Raw genomic sequence first — 25342 nt, forward strand, 5'->3', positions numbered from 1 at the left:
AAAAAAACAGTTCCCTAGAAAAAACAACGGGTGTTATTAAGAACAGGTAATTTCAGATGAATTACATGGTTGCCCATGCTGAGACTGAACTGATACATCTATCCATTCATTCCACAAATATTTATTAAATATCTATTTGTGCCTATTAGGTCCTGAGGCTTAACAGACAAGCTGCCTGTACTCATGGCACTTACATTCTGGTGCACAGATTTGGGGAAGCAAATAACAAACAAGTAAACCAAAACAAACAAATGAGATTCTGGTTTGTGAGAGGCACCATGAAAAAAATAAAAGCACAGCATATAGCCAGGGGGTACAGTTGACACATAGGAAGTGGGGCAGGAGACTTTATTTATTTATTTATTTATTCATTAATCTTTAGCATGCAGGAAGTTTATTGGGGAGTATTCTTGGGATGAACACTTGTTGAAGGGAAAGGAAGGGACTAAGACTGGGCAGGGGTGAATTAGAGCAGTGATGCAGTCTCAATGGAAGCCTCCACTGTCCGTCCCAGCAGGAGACTAACTTAGAAGGGCAATAAAAGGGGACTTCTCTGGGGATACTTGGGTGCTCAGTCAGTTAAGTGTCTGACTCTTGATTTCTGCTCAGGTCATGATCTCATGGTTCCTGAGACTGGGCCCTGCACAGGGCTCTAAACTGACAGAGCGGTGCCTATTTGGGATTCTCTCTCTCTCTCTCTCTCTCTCTCTGCCCCTCTCCCACTCATGCACATGCATTCTCTCCCTCTCTCTCAAAATAGATAAATAACATTTTAAGAAAAGTGGACCTCTCTGAAGAGGTGGCAACAGAGTTGGAATTGCATTGGCTAAATGAACTAACTCTGTAAATTCTTGGAAAAACTGCTCTGTGCCTAGGGAACAGAAAGTTCATGGAGTTCATGGGGCACCTGGGTGGCTCAGTTAGTTAAGTGTCCGACTTTGGCTCACACCATGATCTTGAGGTCCATGAGTTTGAGCCCCGTGTCGGGCTCTGTGATGACAGCTCAGAGCCTGGAGCCTGCTTCAGATTCTGGGTCTCCCTCTCTCTCTACTCCTCCCCGACTCATGTTCTGTCTCACTCTGTCTCTTAGAAATAAATGTTAAAAAAATCTTGAAAGTGCAAAGGCCCTGAGATAGAAAAAAACCTGGCATGTTTCACGAACTGCAAGATGGCCTCTAAGGACTGGAAGAACTAAAAGGAATTTGAAGAGGTTGGCATGGAACATCTAATAAGGAATTTTACTTGCCAGAAAGGAGTCTTGATTTTATTTTAAGTGAAGCCTGCAGGGGAATGATACGAGTTTATATCTTATTTATAAAGATCACTCTGGCTACCGCCTGTTAAGTAGTTTTGGGGAGACGGTGGCCTAGAGCAGAAACTCCAGCTGGAAGGTGACTTAAACACTCTGGGTGAGAAGAGACAGTGGCTGCAGCTCTGAAAGGCAGGAGTATGTGGATTTGGGGCACATATGGGAGGACAGAGCTGACGGAACTACTGTGAACTGTCAATAAGTTACACAGGAGTTTAGTTATGGGAAAGGGGGACTTGAGACTACTTCCCGAGTTGTTGCTCTAGCAAGCGAAATACGAGTGGTGCCATTTACTGGGTTCGGGGAAATGTGTACAGGTGTTTGAGGGAATGGTAATCAAGACTTGTACCGCTGCTCTATTCAACTTAGATTTTTACGTGGAGCTATCTGACATATCGCCTGTATAATTCTAGAGGTCAGGCCAAGAGACACAGATGTGAAGGTGATCAGCATATCCATGGTATTTAAATCCATGGGGCTCTGTAAACTCAGATGGGCATGAGGTATAGATGGCAAGAAGTCCTGAGACTGCACCCTGAGAGTGAGCACAGGGAGCAAGTGAGCCAGAAGGGAAAACCAGGTTTTGAAAAGGTAAAAATGGCTAACTTAACCAAATACTACTGAGAGGCTGAGTGAAGTGAGAAAAGGGGAGTGACCACTGGATTTCGTGATGTGGAGGTCTTCATGGAGGTCTTCACTGAAGTCGCTTCTGTGGGGTGTTCTGTATTAGGTGCTGGATGGGTGGATAGATAGATAGATAGATGAATAGATAGATAGATAGATATATGAATACAGATACAGATTCAGAGAGACTACATGGAATGGCTTACATGAGTGTAGGGGTGGCCTAGGCAAGTCTGAAATTCACCCGTAGGGCGGGCCATCAGGAAGGGCAGGACGAAACTCTGGCAGGAGCTGAAGCTGCACTGCATGGGTAGAATGTCTTCTTCCTCAGGGAAACCTCAGTTCTGGTCTTCAGACCTTTCACCGACTGACCCAGACATCAAGAATGATCTCGTTTCCCTAAAGCCCAGTGACCGTAGATGGTAATCACCTCACAGCAACTCCTAGGTCAGTGTTTGGTTGGGTAATGAGACTATAGCCTCACCAAGTGGACACCTGGAACTGAAGGCCACATGCGCACTGACCACAGAGAAGCAGATGCAGCGTGCTGGGATGTGGGGGCTGGGGGGAGTGCTAACCACACACGGATTTTGTAGAGAAGCTGTTCCGTGAAAAGGAAGGGAGAGAAGGAGCAGCTGCTAAGGAGGCCACCCAGCTTTGGTTGTTGTCTTCGTTTAGTGTGATAGTTTATATTTTATAGTCTCTACGTATAGGAACCATCTGGTCAAAAGGGAGGGAGTTTGGGATCCAGAGGACACGCTGAGATGTGTCTTTAGATAGAAATGAGAGATGAGGGGACGCCTGGGTGGGGCAGTTGGTTAAGCAGCCGACTCCTGACTTCAGCACAGGTCATGACCTCCCTGTTTGTGAGATCGAGCCCCACTTCAGACTCTGCACTGACAGAGCAGAGACTGCTTGGGATTCTCTCTCCTCCCTCTCTACATCTCTTCCTCTCCCTCAAAATAAATAAATATTTTAAAAAAAGAAAGAAATGAGAGGTGAATTTTTTCCCCAAGGGAGAAAACAACAAAGCACCAAGACTAATGATTGGAAAGGACTGAGTGTTCAGCAGCTCCCCAAGGTGGCTAACACCCATCACTCATGATAGGTACCCAAAGATAAGTTATCTCTTGGGGGGATGCACTTAGTAGACATGGAGTCTGCCGCAGTGGGGGGCAACTCCTGTAGGACTGGGCTTTCTCCAAATCAGGGACTGTGAGCTTTGTCAAGAGTTGGGCGTTAGCAGATTTGTGGACCTCCTAGTATTAAAGAAAAATCTGCTTATGAAAAACAGTCACTGTGGGTACTCTTCCTAAGAGAACGTACCTTGCTGCCATCAAATTCGTCAAGGGGTCTGGCCCTGGAAAGAGCTCAATCTGTCACTCAAAGATCTCTTTCAACCTTACATTCTGCTCTTTAACTTGATGCTAGGAGTCCTTCTGTGCATACTTACAGAAAATGTGATGAGAAGCAAAGACAACCGATTGATTGACAGAAAACAATGAGGATGTGTTAAATTGTAATAGGATTGTTACCCCAAAATGGGTGGTTGAAATTATAAGGTAAGTAACTTCTTCACTTCCGCATGAAAGTGTCACCTTTTACTTAAAAATAAACCTCTGACTCTCTCTCTCTCTCTCTCTCTCAAAATATATAAATAAACTTAACCAAAAAAATTACTTCAAAAAAAGTTGGGTTTTTGTTTGTCTACTTTTTATAAGGGGGTGTCTGGGTGGCTCAGTGGGTGAGGCGTCCAACTCTTGGTTTCAGCTCAGGTCATGATCTCGTGGTTTGTGAGTTCGAGCCCCACATCAGGCTCTGCACTGATGCTATGGAACCTGCTTGGGATTCTCTCTCTCTCTGTCTCCCCCTCTCTCTGACCCTCCCCTGCTCATTCTCTCACTCGCTCAATAAGTAAATAAACTTAACAAAAAAATAACTTAAAAAAGTTTTAAAATTAAACTTCCGAGTAGCAACAACTGCTATTAAGAGAAGAGGTAACAAGAGGACCTGGGCACACTGGAGAGCCTGGGATCAGAAGCAGGAACTCTTACAGACATTCTGTGCTGTGTTATGTAAGGGCCGGAGTGGAATGCAGTGCTTCCCCAGCCTAATGGTGCGCTGATGTATCTGTCGTATAACATATTCTTTCTGGAAGTGCTTGTTCAAGATAAAGACAGTCATTTCACAAGTTAATCCCCTCTGTGCAGAAATTTATTTTTACTAGATGCTCCTCTGTCCATTGCTTCCCTAGGGAGATTGTTAATACTCAGCTTTCTGGGTCCCTATGCCCAGAATCATAATCCAGTATGTACCAGACTTGGCTAGGCAAATGCATTTTTAAGGAGTATTCTAGATGATTCTGATAGAGGCATTCAGTTGACCATATTACAAAAACCAAACCAAAACAAAACAAAACAAAATAAACGAACAAACAAAAACAACAGTACAAGCACATAGCCCAACAGGCATTCTTGTAATGAAACATAGGATCTGTTGAACAATTTTAGCAGTAGCGATCACATGTGTTCATGCATTAGGGATCACTGGGTTTTAGCATATAAACGGGAGATGTCACTGCTAAGGTAGAAAAATAATTTATGATGACATACTTTTAGATATAAATAAAAAATTTGCAGGGGAGAATTACAGGAATGATTACATTTCCTGTGTAATGTTAACTTTATTCTAGAGTGATTGCCAATTCTATCCATATTTACCACCTTTCTTATTTGCAGGATGGAGCACCCCTCCACAGATGAACGGGTGGCTAGCATAACTCCAGGAGAGAACACCCCCTGGGTTACGTTAGGTTGAAATGTTTCTTTTCCTCCCCTTCTAGAACAAGTGAAGAGGGAGAACCTTTTCTCCTCATGGCTCTGAAGGAGGGGCAAATTTATAATACCTGTAATACTTCACTTCTGGGAAAGAACTGAGCTCAAATTACTCTTCTACTTCAAGGACAAATGATGCTCACATTTCAAGAGCTCTTAACTTTGAACTTCAGGTTAAGCTCTTATCACGTTATCACTACCGTGTTCCTTCATCCCTAGGCAGAGGAAGAGTTTTTCTACCTCTGGGTTGAATTTTACATTTTCAAATGTGCCGAAGTTATTAAAGACTTGAAAGAGTTTTCAAATGATTGAGATTTCCATCACAATGTAGACAAACTGGTAACCTTGTGGGGAGGGCCGCTCACAACACACCAGCGTTGAGGGTACACATGTGCACTTACTATAGGAGCATCCGTAGACCTCCACCCTCATGCCAATCTTCCCATTTGGATTCCATTCTAGGGGCACAAAGCGAACGAAGCGGGCTCTCACTGAGTGCAGTAACTTGTGGTGCATCACGCTGTCAGCGTTCATGTTTCCTGCAAAGGTCTGCAGAGAGAAAAGGAGGCCCCGTGAGATTTGTGACACCACTACGTCTCCTTCCCCTGCCAAGCTCAAAGGACATTACTGCAAATCCACATATGTTACTCCACAAAGTCCTCCCAAGAAAATCCTCAATTTCACAGATACATGAAATAGAATCCGATTCCTGTGAAAATTCTGCATTACATGCCTTTTTCCCCCAAAAATGCCGTACATTATTCTTTGAGAAACTCTCTCCCCCAGAGTTAGACATGACACCTCAAAGCTTCACAAAGTAAATAATACCACGATGTTCCAATGTTCCTAATGCTCAAAGTCCCTGTGGTAGAGGAGATGACTGGAAATCTCCTCTTCGAAGGAAAGGCTGTTGTTGAAGTAATTGTTACCATCAGTTGAGGCCAGTCACTCTGCTAAGCACTTTCTATTATCATCATTACCATTTCACAGATTAAAAACCAAAAACCAAATCAAAACAAAACAAAACAAAGCCTAGAGAGAAAAAGGGTGAAGGAAAAAATCTTCACATCATCCAACTGGTTAGTAATTGGACTGAGATTCAGTTCCATGGCTGTCCTATTCCAAAGCCCATGGTTTTTCCTACAGTCCCACATTCTTCAGCCATCCCACTATCCATCATGGGAGAAAAGGAGGTTCCGACTCTTAGGTAATTCATTTTCTCATTTTCTCAGAAAGTTTAAGCAAAGGAACACATAGCTTGGGAACTATTTGGCACACTAGAATTATGCCCTCTAGTCTTCATTTGGATGAGAGATTTCTGAAGTAAAAATTTTTATGTAGATGGAATCCAAAGTCTCATACCTAATCTTTTTCCCCACTGGAGTAGAATATATATAACATAAACGTACCATTGAAACCACCTTAAAGTGTATACTTTACTGTCATTAAATATATTCACACCATTGTGCAAGCATCACCACTATCCATTCACAGAACTTTCTCACCATCTTTAATTAGGATTCTCTAATTTGTCAAACTTTCTCACGGTCTCTAACCCTTAAGACTGTATGTCATCTAGCACACTGATTTTCTTGCTTCTTAACAGTCATCATTTGCCTTCTTTTCTGATTCAACTATTTGTAGATGAAGCACATTTGCTAATGTCCTATCAATGTCAATAAAAAGAAGATCCACCAGTTTGTCAGATGGCCAAAGTGAACACCAAGTAAAGTACCTTATCTAAACAATGGAATTGAATCAATTTTCAAACAGCCACTCTGAACCTTCACTATATCCTCACAACAACTGTGAGCACCTTGAACAGCCTGACATTCTGCTGCACACAACATACCCAACGGCTAGTAACTAACTCTGCCATTAGGCAACTGATACCATCACAATGACACAGCACAAAGTGGCTTACTGAAGTATGAAGAAGTTCACTTCCTACTTTGCAGCTACACCTGCAACAAAATTCTCGTGTTCAGAATGACTTAGAGGAGAGGAACTCCTCGAGATTCAAATCCAACACACCAGTCCACAGATTTATGCAAAGTTTCACCAATTTTTCTTCATCTAAATAAGAATGACTTTATTTGGCAGGCTTGTTCTTCCACAAGGTCTTGCTCCCAACTTTACAACTGGTACAGGCATAAACTTTCCTCAACCCCTTGTTTTTCCCGGGACGCCTGGGTGGCTCAGTCAGTTAAGCGTCCGACTTCAGCTCAGGTCATGATCTCACAGTTCATGAGTTTGAGCCCCGCATTGGGCTCCGTGCTGACAGCTCAGAGCCTGGAGCCTACCTTGGATTCTGTCTCCCTCTCTCTCTGCCCCTCCCCTGCTCACACTCTGTCTCTCTCTCTCTCTCAAAATTAAATAAATATTTTTAAAAAAAGAAAGAAAGGATTCTTCCCTGTAGAGTTTACGGTTTGGGGGTTTTGTTTTGTTTTTAATATGTTTTGGTCCATACTTCTTTGATATATATGTTCACATATATTGTGTGTATTGGGGAGAGGTGCCAGTGGTTTCTCACTGTTCTGGATAGAATGAGGGCATTTCATGGTTTTCTACAACCTAACTGGGGGGCTTCCATTCAGTAGTCTGGATTCTGTCTTCATCCTGTATGTTACAACCCACCTCCCAGGCAAGCAATGGCCCTGGGTCTATAGCATCTCTGACTAACCCAAACTTTCAATAAAACTTTCTCACACTGAGGGCAATGGGGTGCCTTCTCCTGACTTCTATGTAATATATAGACTGAATATTTCTTTTTTAATTAATTTAAAAAATAAATATATTTTTTAGAGAGAGATAGAGACAGTATGAGCAGGGGAAGGTCAGAGAGAGAGGGGGACACAGAATCCAAAGACAGGCTCCAGACTCTATGCTAGTTGTCAGCACAGAGCCCGATGTGGGGCTCAAACCCATGAACCATGAGATCATGACCTGAGCTGAAGTCCGACGCTTAACCAACTGAGCCACCCAGGCGCCCAGACCGAATATTTCTTAAACTAATGTTGAAATCCTGGTTGTATAATTCTAGACATAAGAGTTATTTTGTGAACCTGGAATCCTTTATAGGATCCCTTAACTTATGTACGAAGTGCTCTGATGAGGGAACCTTGGATTCTCATCAACAGGGGCACATCTCGGCATGACTGTGTAACATTAGTCTCTCTATCATGATCTCAACATCTCACAGTCCCAGAGCTGTATCATTTGTAGTTTCATAGTCTCATAGGCTCATGCCAGTGCAGACCCAAGGTCTCAAAGTGAGATCTCAAAGTATGCAGTGCATGGTCCCAGGGCCTTCCTGGAACTAACAGCCCAACATCAACTTGGAAATACTTAAAGCTGGAGGCAGGCTGAGACTAAAGGAAGCTTCAGTCAAACTCTCATTATGTTCACTAGTTCATCTTCTGATAAGATCAAAGGCAATCATCCCATAGCAATGTTGCAGGCTAGGAAGAAAAGCAAGGAAAGGTCTCCTTACTCTCCCGGTGTTTGAAGTCCAGGGTCCTATTAGACGCATTAAAGGTATCACTCACCCAAAGCCAGCTCAAATGCTACAGATGACAACTGGACAGCAATAAAGGTGACACCTGACTTTTTATGAGAAATGGTAGAGACTAACCAATGCTGAAAGTAGGACACCATCAACCTGGTATTCTTTTTTTTTTTTAAATTTATTTACTTTGAGAGAGAAATGGAGGGGCAGAGAGAAAAGGACAGAGAGAATCCCAAGCAGGCTTCACACTGTTAGTGCAGGGCTCAAACTCATGAACTATAGATCACAACCTGTGCCAAAATCAAGAGTTGGATACTTAATCCACTAAGCCACCCAGGCGCCGCTTAGCCTAGCACTCTATACCCAGCAGAAATAGCTTTCAGTTCTGAAGAAACAAATAACATAGCTCCATTTATACAAAAGCCGAGATGATTTATTGCTTATAGACTTTCATTGCTAAGAATTGCTAAATAAGTTCTACTATATAAAGATATTGACAAATTTTCTTTTTTTTAATTAATTAATTTATTTTTGAGAGAGAGAGAGAGAGGACACACACATGCAAGTACATGAGTAAGGGAGAGGCACAGAGAGGGAGAGAAAGAATCTCAAACAGGCTCCAAGCTGCAGTGTCAGTGTGGAGTCCAAAGCAGGGCTCCACCTCATGAACCGTGAGATCGTGACCTGATCTGAAATCAAGAGTTAAATGCTTGACCAACTGAGCCACCCAGAGGCCCCAAAGATAGAATATTCAATGTACAGGAAGGAATGAAGAATACTCAAAGGATTAACTATGTGGGTAAGAATAAAAGACTAGATTTTTTTTTCTTTTCTTAAACATTGTAAAGTCAATTCACCCTTTAGAGGAAAACAAAAAATGCACTGTGAGATTTATAACATATATAAAAGAAAACATATGTCAAAAAAACTACAGAGAATGGGATACAGGATAAATAGAATTACACTAGTGTAAGGCCACACATTGTATATAAAATGATAAATTAGTAATTTGATATAAATTGTGATAAGTTAAAGGTGCACAAAAATAAAGCAAAAAGGTACAGCCACAATGCCAATAAGAGAAAGCATGGAATATTTAATAATAATAATACAAGAATAACAAACTTGCAACGAAAATCTCAGTTAAATGGAAACTAAGACAGGAAATGAGAAACAAAGTAATAAATCACAGACAAGAAAAAGAAAAAAGTAAAGAAACTTTACCAAAGTAATAATTACATTAAAAGAAAAATTAATAAAAACCTCTAGTGAAAAGTTAGAAATGGTCAGCCTGATAGAATAAGATGAGGGAAAAGCCAGTAAGGATATAGAATATTCAAACAGTGAAACTGGCCTAATTAATGTTCACAGAACACGGAACAACTGCAGATTAAATATATTGTTTTCTCAAGTGCGCACATGGGACATTCACTGAGAGAGACCCTTTCCTATATGGTAAAAAATCATATGGTTTGTTTTCTGACCACAATTAAGTTGTCATAATGATAAATTATTTAGGAAACCCTCAAATGCTTGGAAGTTAGTCAACACGCTTCTAAATGACTCATAGGTCAAAGAAGAAATCAAAATGGAATTTAGAAAACAGTTCTAATTAAATGATGATAAGAACACTGCATCAACATTTCTGGAACACAGCCAAAGTAGCCCTTAGAAGAAAATGGACAGCTAGGCGTGCTTTTTTTATTTTACATGAGAAGGAAGAGGTAAAGTTAAAAACCTATGTTTCCATCCCAAGAAGATAAAAAAAAACTAGTAAATCTGAACTCAGAATGTTATATTCAGCAATAAAAAATAACCACAGCACCTGCAACAAAATGTGTATTGGGCAAAAGTAGCCAGCATCAGGAGTGCGTACTACACGATTCTATGTATATGAAGTTCTAGAAGAGGCAGAACTAAGCTCTGATGATGGAAATCACATCAGCCATTTTCTCAATGATGGGAGACAAAAAATGACTGTAAAGAACATGCATCGATTCATTTGAACATAACATCCTTGCCAGGTAGAAAATCTCATAAAATGAATTATCCTCATTTTAAAGATGAGACAACTTAATTGTGGAGCACTTAAATAGGATCACACATCATAAATCAATCAGGAAATTATCAGATTGAGACTGGATTATAGACACTCTGACAAAAGTCCAGTGGCCCTCTGATTTCATTCTCATTATCACTGGTATGTGTCAGGCTTCTGAAACCAAAGAATAGTTTTGAGGGTCTGCTCCATGCCAGGCACCTGCTAGGCCCTCTGCATATTTGAGTTCACTCTGTTTCTCATCCAGAAGGCTTAGCCAGCTTCCTCACTGTAGGAGGCTCCCTATCTGCGCACGTGTACATTCAAACTTTCTGAAGTCACAGTACATCTTACAATTGCATAGCCAGTCCACAAGGGGTCCCCCACCTCACCACCTCACTGGCAGACCCTGGGGATCAGACCGGTTCATTCTGAGCAAGATTCCGTATACTGTTTCTCACAAGTTGGTTTGGTTCTCACCCCACATCAAACAACAGTGTACTGAACCTGGATGCAGACCTTTTACCGTTGGGGTAAGTGGCATTATTTTATTATAAAATATCATGCGTATATTGTTCTTTTTAAAAAATATATTTATTTATTTATTTATTTTGAGAGAGAAAGAGAGAGAGGAGGAGGGGCAGAGAAAGAGCTAGAGAGAATCTCAAGCAGGCTCCATTCTGTCAGCACAGAGCCCGTTGTGAGGCTTGATCTCATGAACCATGATACCATAACCTGAGCCCAAATCAAGAGTCGGACGCTTAATCTACTGAGCTATCCAGGAGCCCCTCGTGCATTTGGTTCTTGACAAAGCTGTTCATTGATTCTGTCCCTACATAGTGCATAAGCCCATCTTTCTTCTTCCATATCTTCCTCTATAGTTAAAGAAATACAATGACCACAGAAGTTAAGGTCCCGTGTTCTTGTAAGAGAACACAACTACATAGCAAGGGCCTCACGGGGGGAGCATGGAGAACACACAAGAAAACGAGAGTCCCAGAGCCAGCATTCACCTCCTTCCCCTTAGACATTCATTCCTTGACAATAGACACCATTTTGCCTTATGAACGGAAGAACCTTTGCTCATGACGTAAGTGCTGATGGTCTTCTTACTCTTTACCGGGCAGCTAACAGAGGCAAAAAGTATGAGCCTATGATGAGATGGTCACTGGCACCTATCAATGGAGAGTGAACGGGTCTGGGCCAGCTGCTACCCGAGCACTCACTTGGCTGCAACAAATACATCACATTTTGCCAACCCCACTTATGACTCTGACTGCCAGCGAGATTGCAAGCATCCAGGAGCCACGGGGACGATGTCATTAATTTGCCTAACTGCAGGGTGGGCAATAAATAACAGGTGCAACCACCAAATTCTACTTCAGTAACCTTGACAGGGACTATCAGGAATTCTCAGGGAGACCTATTTCAAGTCTGGTGCTCTGCCAAACTCCATGCTGCCTGAGGGTCTGTTTTAAAAACAGCAGCAGAGCGGGAGAGAAAGGAGATGAGCTTTGAGTGCTAATCCTAACCACCCTGCTGATTCGCTCACTCGTCCCTAGCAAACCGCTAGGACTGGAGTTCCTCTGGGGATATAGGCTGTATCTTATTTTAAACTGGAATGCCTAGTACACAGAACACAGAATTTCTTAAAGGTCTGTTGAATGGCACTCAGCAACCCAAACCAAATGTGTGCACTGTAGTTATTTCAAAATCAGTGAATTTCAAACAGCATCGTAACATCACTCACACTGTTATTAGTAAGTTGCTGAATCACTGAGTGAATGAATAAGCAGAGGAAGACAACTTTTCTGACGCTTGGTTCTCTCACCCGGAGAACCATGGAAATAAAATCTCTGGGGCAGTGGTGAACCTTACATTAAATACTACATGCAAATGACATTGCACATAATAGATTCTCACAGATACACACAATACACTCACAGGAAGAGAGAGAAAGAAATTCCAATAGCTAGTTCTTGTGTAAAGATATCTTTGTGTGAGAGCAGATTCGAAGCAGTGACTTGTTAATACCCTCAAGCCCCATGTGAGGTGTCTGTCAATCATACTTACATTTTCTGAATGACATTCAAAGAGTTCTCCCAGAAAAACAGTACAAACTAAAGGTAAGGAAGGACTAGCAGCTCAGAGCTAATTAGAAATACAATTTTTTTCTTATTTAGTAAGATATGTTTAATAAGGCAGAAGGTAATTAATGTGCAAACTGCAGAGTTTAAACTAAAATTGATAAATCCATTTAGGCTTTGATGTTCCGAGCAGCTCTGCAGGGGTATGTCCCAAGATGGATTTCAGACAGGCACTGATACAAAAGAAAATGAGAGGTAGGTGTTAGGTACTGGACACTATTGGTGGCTGATAGGAATTCTTTTCCTTAGAATTTATTTATTGTTTTTATCATTTTTATTTGAGTATAAATGATAGTGTCATGCTAGTTTCAGGTGTACAACATAGCGATCCTACAAGTTCATATGTTATGGCACATTCATCACAAGTGTTGCTACCATCTGTCACCAAACATCACTATTACAATATCATTGACCATATTCCTTAAGTGATCAATTTTAGGAGTCTAAAAGAGAATTAAACTATTGAATTCTCTTTTATTCTACTCCTATTTGTAGGAAAGCATCCATTACATCATTATACCGTTATAAGTGCAGATGTGGTAAATAAATCTACTTGCAATTTCATAGGAGCAGTGATTTAATTGGGCTAGAAAACCACCCTGAACTTGACCACTGTGTAAGAACAACCCCACCTCTGTGGCTTGATCCTGATAGTTGGCAGAGGAAAACCAACCCATGGCACTGTCCTCCTTTGCCAGTACAGCCTCCAGAGTAGAACACCTAAAGGATTCAGGGCAGTAGTAGAGAAAAATGGTCACTCCCACTTGACCTTGATCACAAGTTGCATGGGGTTCTCAGGCGGAGCCCTGCTAGTTTCAATCACACACTCATGTCCTGTGCTCTTCTCTTAGGAATGACGTGTTCTATTCTTTCCAGTTGGTGACTATATCACTGGAGAGCCATTTGCATCCTCCTGTTTCTGGAAGTAGAAGTGCCCTCCAGCATGAGGTATGAGTGCTTCCTCATTCCCATGCCAGCCCTGACACAACCTTTGTCAGACATGTGCTCTCGTGAAGTCAGTGGCCAATTGTCATTTTGTTCCTAGTGTCTCTGTCCTGACCTTAACTGCCAGTCATCCTCTTGAAAGGATGGTTACTGTAGTTATTGTGTGGCCAGTTTGGAAAATGGAATCCTGCATGAAGTCCTAATATTGGTCACTTTATTATTTTAAAAAAAAGTTTAATGTTTATTTGTTTTTAAGAGAGAAACAGAGGGAAGGGGAAGGGCAGAGAGAGACACACACACACAGAATCCCAAGCAGACTCCAGGCCCTGAGCTGTCAGCACAGAGCCCAAGGCGAGGCTCAAACTCATGAACTGTGAGATAATGACCGGAGCTGAAGTCGAATGCTTAACCGACTGGGCCACCCAGGCACCCCTTGGACACTTTATTATTAACTTACCCATATTAAAGTTATTTGCATGCAAACCTCATCAGGTATAAAGTCTCCAAATGAACTAACCCATCACATGCATTCTGGCTTATTCCAGAATTAGCCAGAGATAGTGAAGGAAATAGTGAGACTTGCCAGCAGAAGTCAGTGGGTAACTTACCAAGATTAAAGGTAATGCCTTCAATTAAATGCCTCTCCCACCGGAGGCACCAGTGCCTTTAGAAACCAGTACTCACTCCCAGGCAGAAAAGCTGGTTTCTCACAGATACGGCACGCCATGACCATGGCATCTGAATATCTACCTCCACTTCCTCCGTCAAAAGTGATTAATTCTATATCCATTCCCTTATCTTACCCCTAGTCTGATGAACCAGTGTGTTCCTCTGTAATCTACTTGTATTAAAACAACTCCATCAATATCTCAAGTGCAAAGAGAATTCAGTGAATGTCAACAGTTACAAGCGCTAGGAAAGGACATTGCTAAAGCTATGTTAAAGTAGATGTTGAAGAGGTCTCAAATCACCATTGCCCTCTGCCCATATATAGGCTTAACAACAAATCATCATTGACTGAAAGGATGTTTCTGAGTTAAGTTGCTCAAAAGTCTCCTCAGACCAATAGGAACCTTATGCATACCATTAGGCTCTCAGTATCCTTGTGACAATTATTTATCTAAGTCACATCCTACTAGAAAATAGACTGTGTTCAACTAATAATGTGGACATCAGATCTATCAATCCACAGCTAAATAACAGAAATGTGGCTTTTTGTCTACCAGTGTGGGTGATCCGGATCTCTAATTATTCTTGAGACATATGCACATACAGATAAATATTTGCTTAAAAATAAGTATTTACATGAGACACCAAACTCCTCCACTGTCATTGCTGTGTTTGTTCAGAGGTTCTGATTTTGGCTTCTTCTGTGTTAAGTATAATGGGTGATAAAGCGACTGTTAACAACAATGTCACATATTTACATTTCCATCTCTTGTGCTAAGAGCTATAACACCATCATGTACAGGAGCTTGACCATATGGTGCACAACTGGAGAAGACTGAAATGCCCATTTAACAAAATCAGACGTTTCAGACTCCACTGAAGCAAAAAGGAGTGATGGCTTTGTCCTCTTCTGATTTCTGGAAAAGAAAGAGGAAGTTTCCTGAACTTCCTGCTTCGTGAAATGGAGAACTGAGCACGGGGGTTGCTAGGAGGCCTGGCCTTCTATTACACAATCTGGAGTGAAGAGACAGTGCAGTAAGGGCCAGGCCCAGAGCTAGAAAGGGACTAACCGATGCATCCAGGGTAAAGTCACGGGATGAAGGGAATAATGAACATCAAGATGGAAAGTCTGTTGAACTTTCCGCCCCTTTATGTTCACTGCAGTCTTTTGTAGGGGCTCTTTCCAACTCCTTTTCCCTCCCCAACACCACCCACTCTCCTCTTGTGTGTTTTTTTTTTTTTCCTTCTTAAACTTATCTTGCTTTACTTGTTTGTCTCTTGCCATGCACTGTGAGCTCTAAGAGAGCAGGAATCACAGGTGAGGCCCAGAGAGATTTGTTGAATGAAGGAATGATACACAACATTTGTTGCCCTAATTTGTTCCATTATGGAACTCCTGTTATTTTTTCCATGGAGCATCTTGAAAGAATGTTGCTCCATAGAAATATGCACACAGCATCCCCTTGAGAGAATTTCATAGTCACACCTTTTGGCGGACAAACCAAAGAAAGATACAAGTTTTAAGACATGTTCTCAAGAAACAACAATTAGTTGAAGGGAAAATTGAAACCATAGTACCTAGTGGAGTTCCTTCTACCACTACAGGTGGCTTTCATGCTCTTAATTCCTTGACTAGAGCATTTCAGAGAGGCAAATAGGGAGAGAAGTTTCAATCTATATAGTTAAGAAAGCCTAAGCTATCTAGCCTATGAGAAACTACCTGAGGCAGAAGTATCACAGGGAAAGAGTGTGCAACATATGCTGTCCATATTTCTTCCTTCATTCTATTCTGTGCCTGTGAGGGTCCAATTGTTGGCCTAGCAAGCTATATGCAGACTGTGGGTCTGGTTCTCACTGTTCTTTACATTTAACTGGTCAGAGAGCAGGCTAGGCCTGCAGCTAGTCCTCTGAGCACCAAGTGAGGACTGAAAGGTTCTAGGATGCTCTGACCATTATTTCCTCCACAGTGCATTATGGGCTCACTTCCAAATAGCAATGTCTATACCAGCTGATAAGCCCCAATTCACCTGTCATGTAGCTGATTTTCTCCTGAAGATACTTTAACCTTGCTGAATAGAAACCTTTGAGGAGACAGCACACTTCTCTGGAAATAGGAGCACGAAAGCAGACAACACGTGTCCTCCCCCCCCCCCCCCCGCCGCTTCATTCGTCTTCCTGAGATTTGGATCTCAAACTAGCACTCTGAAGAGAAGATGTTAGCTCATTGTCAGTCTTTGGCAAAACCATGTAATAGGCCAAGTTTATCATGATCTACTTCTCTTCTCCTTTCTTCCTTTGTTCCATTTCTGCTCTTAGCTGACTTTCAGTTTTTTTCTGTTAAACTGTTAGTAGCTCAATCAATGACCTTTCCTCGGGAATATCAGAATTTCCATTTTTCCAGTTTTATTGAGAAATAATTGGCATGTATCAATGTATAAGTTTAAGGTTTAGCTGAATGGTGTTTTGATTTACATAGATTGTGAAATGATTCCCTCAATAGGTTTTAATATTCATCATATTGGATACAAATGAGAAAAGGAAAAAATCTTCTCATGATGTAAATTCTTAGGGTTCACTCTCAACAACTTTCCTATAATATCACACAGCAGTGTTAGCTACAGCCATCATTGTGTTATGCGTCATGTCCCTAGTAGTTAAGTACTGGATAACTGGACATATGTAACTTGTGAACACTCTCCTCCAGTCCCCTCCCCCCAGACCTTCTTTCTTCATTCAATTGCCAATGGACCCTCAGGTTGTTTCCATGTTTTGGCTAATTGTACATAATGCTACCATTAACTTGGGGGTGCAGATATCTTTCTTTATATTAGTGTTTTCATTTCCATTGGATACATTCCCAGAAGTGGGACTGATGGACCATATGATGATTTTATTTCTAATTATTTGAGGATTCTCTGTACTGTTTTCCATCATGGCTGTGCCAATTATCAATCCCACCAACAGCACACCAGGATTCTCTTTTCTCTCAACCCTCACCGCCAGCAGTTAGTTCTTATCTTTTTAATGATGGCCATTCTAACAGGTGTGAGGTGACATCTCACTGTGGTTGACAGTTTTTAAAAGGGACACTTGAAGTGCAAAGAAATGAAGGAGGACGGAAAGAAGGAAGAAAAAATTGCATGCAAAAATATTCCATTTATGCCGACAGTGTGGCTGATAACTTGAAATAAGAAAACCTGGATATTTGCTGCAAGCTCTGAGGTGTGGCCCCGAGTAAAGGAGAACTCAGGAAACATCCGGTAGAAGGTTCATTTCTTTCTTTGTCTGCATTACCTTCACCATCTCTTCCTGCATGACTGCAACAGCCACCAGATAATTGTTCTCCCTCTTGTCTTACTCCATTTCATCAATCTTGCAAGAGAGTTGATTAGCTTCAAAATCAAGGAGAAATTTCTAGCATGCCCTCAAAGCCTTCTGTTTTCCAAACCATCCCCTGCTCCCTCTTTCCCTGCTGTGCCCTCTTTCTACCATATCACACTGCTTGAGGTTCCCTTAAACATACCCACAAACTCCTTCTTTCAGGATCCTCTCTGCTGTGCTTCTTCCAACCTCTTTGTTTAAACTGGTGACACCCCACTCCTTATTTATCCCTGAAGTCTCCATCATGGCCACACACCAGCAGCAGGGCTGGAATATGTGTATTATAGTCTCAATCACCTTGAGGATCACCACCCTGATCATTTTGTGTCTTTAGCACCTGACACATGGTAGTGGGGGGGAAGGGGAAATAAATGCCGATTTCGTTTTCCATTTCATGTATTATTCTTGAGCTCTCTGGAAAAGAGTTATTGGTTCCTTGGCTGCAATGACACAGTATGAAGCTTCTGGAGTTTGGGTGGAGGTACCCTTGAAAATCACTTCCTACTGTTATTTCATATATAGCCAAAGGCCATTTACTTTAACTTTGAGAATCTTGGTTTCTTTATCTATTAAATAGGAGTAGTAAGACATATGAAAGGAATTATATATATCAAACCTTTCTTTTCCCAAAAAAGACTCCTAGAACTATAAATTGATGGTACACTCTCCAATAGTATGTACAAATGGCTTCTACTGCTAACATGAACCATCCTTCAGCTGCCCCTATGCATAAATACCAGGAAAGTCTACATACTCCAGACTGAACGCAGAAGATTACACTCGGGTAACGCATTTGTACCCCACTGTGTCGAGGAACACTCAAGCCCTGTTCATACCCTGCTTCACATTCCAAATTTAAATAGTGATTGTCAGACTATCTAGCTTGACAATTCTACACTTGGTCTGACTTCCTTGGTCCAGTGACTGAACCAAGTCAAACAGGCATTCTGAGGTCCTCAGATGGCATCCAGGGTACTGTTACTGACCCTGCTCTGTTTCATGATTCTTCTATCTCACAATCCCTGCATGACTTGTAAACTAGGCTATTCAATGTCACTGGCCACAGATATTACGTGGAATTTTATTTCAGTGCCCTTCTGCTATGCCTTTGCATAGCACTTCAGTGTAGAGTTAGGAGGATCATATGCCTAAGTTTAAATCCTTACTGGCTTTGAGAACCTGGATGTGTACTAAACTCTAAACTTTTCTGTACTAATATTTGCCCAAGTTTAAAATGAGGATAAGAGGAGTTCATTCCCTTGGGACTGTTGAGATGAGTGTGTGCGTGCGTGCAGGAATGTCTGTGTGTCTATTTGTTAACACGCACCTGTCTCCTACATCATGCCAGAATTATCTTAAGTAATATACACATTCATATAGATGGCTTGGATATTGCTTAGAATAGATCTTGCATGACATATGAAGCTCTGGCATAAAGTTTTACCTGTATAATTATGAACTCTTATTATTGTTAGTTCTACACGTTTAGTTAGATCATATTTAGTTTTGAGCCCATGTCAAAAGTTGATTGCTTTATTAAACAAATCTTAATTCTCCATGCAAAAGGGGGAGGAGTGCTCACTCTTATTGGATGTGGATTAGGATCTAGGCACGCCTTCTCCATCAGTCCTTCCCCCATCCCACGCTATTTCCGGGAATGTTGAAGACTGAGACTTAGAGGTCCTCTGAGTCCCGGATGGTGGGGCTGTGATGCGGGTGCAGGGCTGCCCTCAGTCCAAGCCTCCATTGTCCCCCATCCACTCAGTGGCTTTTCAGGAGCTGTGGTCTCCCTCTCCTCTGAACTACAATTGTATGCTATTTCTAGCTCTCGGGGCACTTAATACTTTCTATTTTGTATCCTAGTGATGTGTGTGCATACCTGACTTTTCCTGGGAAAGAATAAACATTTTTCAGTGCAGGATTTTAAATATACTTCCCTCTGATAACCCACACTTGCCTAGTGTTGTATGTGAAACGTGCTTAAAGCTTGATTTTACGCAGTGCACACCCTGCTCCTCCCTCTTTCCATCTTTGTTCAGCCCTTTGCTTTATCAACGGGCATGTTTATTCCTTCTGTTAAATTCTACATTCCTTGGGGGAACTCAGTTTTGGGAAGACTCTTTCACCCTAGCATATGTGCTGTATAATGTTGAAGTATTTTAATATGCACATTAAAAAATATAAGTAAATAAATGCTATGACAAGGAGTCTTGACACTTTCATGGGATTTCAAGCCTAAATCTGAGCTTGACTAGAATCCTATAGAGTGCAGGCAGAATGCTTGACTCTCGGGGGGGCAGGAATGCAGTCCAAAGGAAGGGGGAAATTCAGCCCAATAGAGTGTAGTCTTATCTCCATCACAATGGGGCCTCCCTAAATTACTTTGTCTCTCTGTTTCTTTGTCTCCTCCCCTGTAAAATGGGGATCATGTCAATGCATGCATCACAGGGATGTTGGAAGGATGAAAGACAATGGCACATGTAAAATATACAGTAACCCCGCATGTGGCCAATGCTAATTACATGTTCACTATCCACCTTCTCTTTCTTGTTGGTAATATGTCATTTGTCAGGATCAGGTCAGGATGGGCTCAAACTACCCCTGGGGGTCCAAACCACATTCTGCCAGGGACTGTGTTCCCAGTGCTGGCCCTGTGATATATCATCTCTGTCTCTCCTGCTTCCCTCTCTTTATCCTCTTTTATTAATGGCTAGAGAAAGCACACCGTGGCTGTAACAATTAAGTATTAGAAATGTCTAAAATATGAGTGATATCTCCCACAGAGCGTTCTCTAATTTACTCTAAGCATTCTAAAACTTTGGTAGCTAGAATCCAGGATGGACTGCTAGTTGAAGGCAGACCACATTTCTTCATTCATGCCTAGAAGGAGATTGCACAATTGCCTTGTAGAAATAAACACAATACCTCAGAGGGCCCCTCGGTCTTGCCAAAGTAAAGCCACAAGCCGGTTTGGGTGAGGGGAAACCTGGAACAAGGCCATGGGTAGCTTTTCTGTATACTGATCATGTACTCAGAGCAGGAGAAAGCTTGTCCTCCCCCCTTAGAGTGAGCCGGCAGAAATGGGGCCCATGGTTTAGGAGCACAGGTAAGTCTAGTCAAAGGCACGCTGGAGGGGCAGGGCACCCACCTGAGCCCCTCCAACAGAGTGATACCCCAGGGGTAAAGAGGGAGATGCCCAGAAGGACAGTCTGCTAGGAGGTGCTGAGCACGCTGATCAAAGATCTTGAACACGTGATCATCGGTTTGGAGCTCTACTATGTTGTAGTTTTCTTTTACTTATTTCCAAGCCTTCTTCTTATGTCCAAACCCTACAACTGAGTTTTAACTGGTATTTAGAGAATTCTTCAAGGGAAATGTGTCTTCCACCTGGGAGACTGGGGGAAGTAAATCTTGATACAGCAAAAAGGCCTTGAGTCTTGGTGGAAATGAAGAGTAACAGCCAAGATGGACCTGAAGAACATATACGAATTTTCCAGCATCTCAGAAATATTTGGAGGTCAGAGCAATCATGAAAAATGGGGGCTTGGCTAATGCCACGTGGGGATGAAGGGGCAGCGTGGCTTATGCAGACCGGGGGCTCAGGGACGGGCTCAGATGGACACTACACTGTCCCCACACTTTACAGTGTGCAGCAGGAAATAGGCATGGGCTCAGATCAGACCCAAAAACCCTGCCCACTGAACTACATTCTCTCATTCCTATGTTTACATTAAATGATCAGGAGGAAACATTAGCAAAACAAGCTAACATTTGGAAATTGGTTACAGAGCAAACCCAAAAACCAAACCGCTTTTTTCTTTCCAAACTGTTTTTAAAAGGAGTGTTCTGAGGTCAATGTAGATTAGTCTCAGTTGCCTGTATTTCCCAGAATATATTTAAGGAAGAGTTCTGAAAAGTGTTAAATCAAAAGCGCTTTTTCATAATTTCTCAGTTAACCTGAGACCCAAATGGCCAAAACAAACTGACCAAAGCATGTTTTATTTTTCCTTTTTTCTTTTCTTCCATCTTTCCTTCTTTCTTTCCATCCTTCCTCCCTCCCTTTCTTCCATGTTTTCTTTTGTTAAGAAACAACAAAATATAAACCAAAAGACTTATCCAAATATTACACTTAGGAAACATATCTGAGCAAGTTGTTCAGAGCAGGAAGTAGGGGTTCTGAAAGAGACAGCAGAATCGAATGAATACATTTCAGCATGGCTTTACTTTGTTATGATATAATTTCGGTCTTAATTTCCAATGTGGCTGTCAAAATCCATGAGAGCTCTGTCTCCATTAAAGAGATTTTGGTTTTGTGAACTGACTTACTGAGCTATTTAGAGATTTCATTTGACTAACCCATTCCTAGAGACTTGTAAAGACAACTGGCTTAAAGGATTAGCATCCTTTTAACTGTTTTCCTTTTAAAGGCAATCAAAGCCATTTCTTTCCATCATGGGGTAATTGTTGAGTATATACCATTTTATCCTGTTTAGATTATTTGACCTTTTCCTTGTCAGCTTTTATAGTTCTTCATTCCTGCTAACATTTCTTCACAGTAAGCAGTCTTGGTATATAGTAAATGCTAATTGGCCCTTTAAAAGGTTCCCATGATAAATATCTTTATGCCTCCATTTAAGTTTGCTGGGCACAGAGCAGAGATGGGGGAAGTCACTTTGCTCTGTGTCTTCCATTCAGATTCATGTCCTCTGTCACCTTTCTCACTCTGAGCAATGTTTGATGACTTGCTCCTTGCCTTTTTCAGCTGTCATTCCTGATGCCTGGTCTCACCTTGCCTTTTTTTTTTTTTTTTTTCTTGGAGAGAACAGCAAATGCTCTGGATTAATGATACTGTCACTGGTCCTGTTTGGGGTTTCTACACCAGAGCTCAAACAAAAGACTCAGAGGTTACAAAGAAAAGTACTGAGTCAGACTGCCACATAACCATTTGCCCAGTGCGAGTGGCAATTTCCTGAGGGCGATGAGTGAAAGGGCCCCGTTCTTCTCTTTTCATTGCCTGAGTTATGCCAGGTATGAAGCGATGGGAGCAGGTCAGTAAGTCGAACTCAACAAGATGACTTTATCCATTCCATCCATTTTTACGATCAAGTGTCTACGTTCAGTTTAAAAGTTCTACAGTTCCTCCTCTTGTTAACATACGTAAGCATGTTAATAGTTTAACATTGAAAATATCTTAAGTATCCAAAACATCTCACACCTCATATATTATTCTTAACAAATATTTTACGTCTGTCATGTTGATTTTTACACACACACACACACACACACACACACACACTCCTGTTATTTTAGCTAATACCCTAAAATGTCTCTGTGAGATAGATTTACTTATACCCATCTCTTGAAGACTCAGACCCACAGAATTCAAATAACTTCTCTAATACATACCTCTGGTAAGTAATAGAATCAAGACCTAAACCCATGCTGGTTTGGCTTCGGAATTTAATAGACAATGCGGATAACATGTAAACCCACCACTTTCAGAACTGATGTCCGGCACAAATTCACATTCTATCTTCCTTGCGGAAATACCCTTACGAGGTGGTCTCAATTCCAGTTGTCTGCCTTTATGGAGAGTGGATATCCTTTTCTGATCTCATGCCAAAATATTGCCGAACTGCAATTTTGTCACATCTTTAATGCGTGTCATGTAAAACTGCTATTTAATGCACTGCCCATGATGGCATTTAATGTCTTTCTACACAGGTGTGATAAAATAATCTCTTCTTGAGTTAATCATGAAAAACAATAATGTACTACACAGCTGAATGTGTATTTTCTATTAATATAGGTGAAGAGGATGCAGCCCAACATGTTACCATTTTTTTTAAGTTTACTCATTTATTTTGAGAAACAGAGACAGTGCAAGTGGGAGAGGGGCAGAGAGAGAGGGAGACAGAGATTCCCAAGAAGGCTCTGTGCTGTCAGCATGGAGCTCGATGCGGGGTTCACACTCCTGAAACCATGAAATAGTGACCTGAGCCAAAACCACAAGTCAGATGCTTAACCGATTGAGACACCCAGGCGTGCCAATGTGTCACCATTTTTGCCTCAGCTGCTGGACAAAAAAGTCTGTCCCAGGGGTTATAGTTTACTCAGGTGCCTCCAACTATAATCTGCTCTATTTTCCTTCAGTACGATCACCTCTGGTTGTGTTTGCCTTCCATGGTCTCATAAGCTGATTGGGATCAGCAAGGACAGCCTAGGAGAGAGGCAAGGACTGGTGGGCTTTTCAGTAGAGAACCTTCTGCTGCAAAGTAAACTGCCCTAGCCAGTGGGAACAAATGCTACAAAATTTAGGAAGTCAGGGGCGCCCAGGTGGTTTTGTCACATCCTATTCTTGCTATCGGCTCAGGTGGTGATCTTGCAGTCCTGAGATTGAGCCTCTCATCAGGCTCTGTGCTGACAGCTGAAAGCCTATGGGATATGGGATTCTGTCTCTCCCTCCCTCTCTGCTCCTCCCCTGCTCATGCACACACTCTCTCAAAATAAATATATAAACTTAAAAAAAATTTTTAGGAAGTCAGAAGCCACTCGCTGGGGCTGGCTGCCAAGCTGTGAAAGGTTGACAGGTGAGAGGTGAACCAGAGGATGCAGATGAGGAACTAAACACACTCACACAATAAATAAATAAAAAGTGTACCGCAGTTGATGTGGTCAGCAATTGGATGATCTGAAGCCAAGGGCAGGAACCAGTACATGGCTTGTTAGCTGGGAGACCGGAACAAATTCACTTCTCTTTTGCTGTGTTTAGTCATGCTTGGGGGGGCACGTGTACCTCTGATTCTTTAGCTGGATGAGACTTCAGGGCTCACGTTCATAACAGTGACCAACAGATGCTTTATTGTCTTTACTGTTACTGTTTAGATTGTTTTTTTTTTTTTAACGAAACAAGGGTCTGCGGAGTCTTTGCATCTGTCTTCTCTGCATAAGGCGGAAATGCCTTGGTTTTGTTTTTTCTGGGTTTTTTTTGGGGGGTCTCAGGCAACTAATACCATAATCCATATTAGGTGAATAATTAATTCATTTGTTAAGTAGATGTGTGCCTTTTGCCTGTCAAAAACTAGTCCTCGTGTGAAAAACACAGAAGCAAAAGCATATTTTAGAAGGCAAGAGACATAACCTATGGGCTAATTAACCATACCAGGGACTGTGAAAAGTGTCAAAAACCTAGTGTATAAAAGACACTAAGTGTTATGTTCTTATTACTAGTTAAAAAAAAAAATCAACATTAAAAAAAGAAACCTGTAGAATTTTATTATGAGTGGGATTGGACAGGGGAACAGTGAAATAATAATATTTCCAACAGACCATCTTTTCCCCCAAATGGCAGCGACATATATATTTTTTAGGCAATGCATTTTATTAGAATTTCAAAGTTTTCATTTGCATTTTCTTTCTGCACCTACACATTACCCCACAGAAACATTGTTTTGTCTGTTTGTCATGTTTTGTTTTCAGCTCTCTTTCCCTTAATTTGCCTACACTGAGTTTGGCTCTACTGAATCAAGTTTCTGGAAACAAGACGTGTGTGGGGGAAATGGGTTCCTTTTGTCTCTCGGGTTCCCTGGGCATAGTTCAGCCACTGGCTTGTGAATGAATGAACCCTGAGCCCTTCTGTGTGCCTGGCATTCTGTGAAGCCATGAGGATAATGGTGAGAGCAAAATTAATCCCTGAGCGAGGGTCTGAAGTCAGGGCCAGGACAGACACACTCCAGTACTCACACAAACGAATGCACGGGGATGAAGGAGAAGTAAAGGAATATATATACATGTATATATATATACATGTATATATATTCCTTTACTTACATACATATATATATATACATATATATACACATATATATACAGACCTTGGGAACACAT

At 41.6% G+C, this 25342-nt stretch overlaps 1 protein-coding gene across 2 annotated transcripts in view; it reads right to left on the bottom strand.

The window, feature by feature from the left end:
* CNTNAP5 (contactin associated protein family member 5) overlaps positions 1–25342 on the bottom strand; it is an 801668-nt gene that overhangs the window by 452325 nt on the left and 324001 nt on the right. For both annotated transcript variants that reach the window (XM_077766729.1, XM_077766728.1), the window contains exon 4: positions 5169–5316. In XM_077766729.1, coding sequence (XP_077622855.1) covers positions 5169–5316 — 148 coding nt within the window. The remainder of the gene's footprint in view (positions 1–5168; positions 5317–25342) is intronic.

The sequence above is a fragment of the Crocuta crocuta genome, unplaced genomic scaffold (genome assembly GCF_008692635.1).
Source record: "Crocuta crocuta isolate KB4526 unplaced genomic scaffold, BGI_CrCroc_1.0 scaffold5, whole genome shotgun sequence".
In the NCBI taxonomy this organism is placed as follows: domain Eukaryota; kingdom Metazoa; phylum Chordata; class Mammalia; order Carnivora; family Hyaenidae; genus Crocuta; species Crocuta crocuta.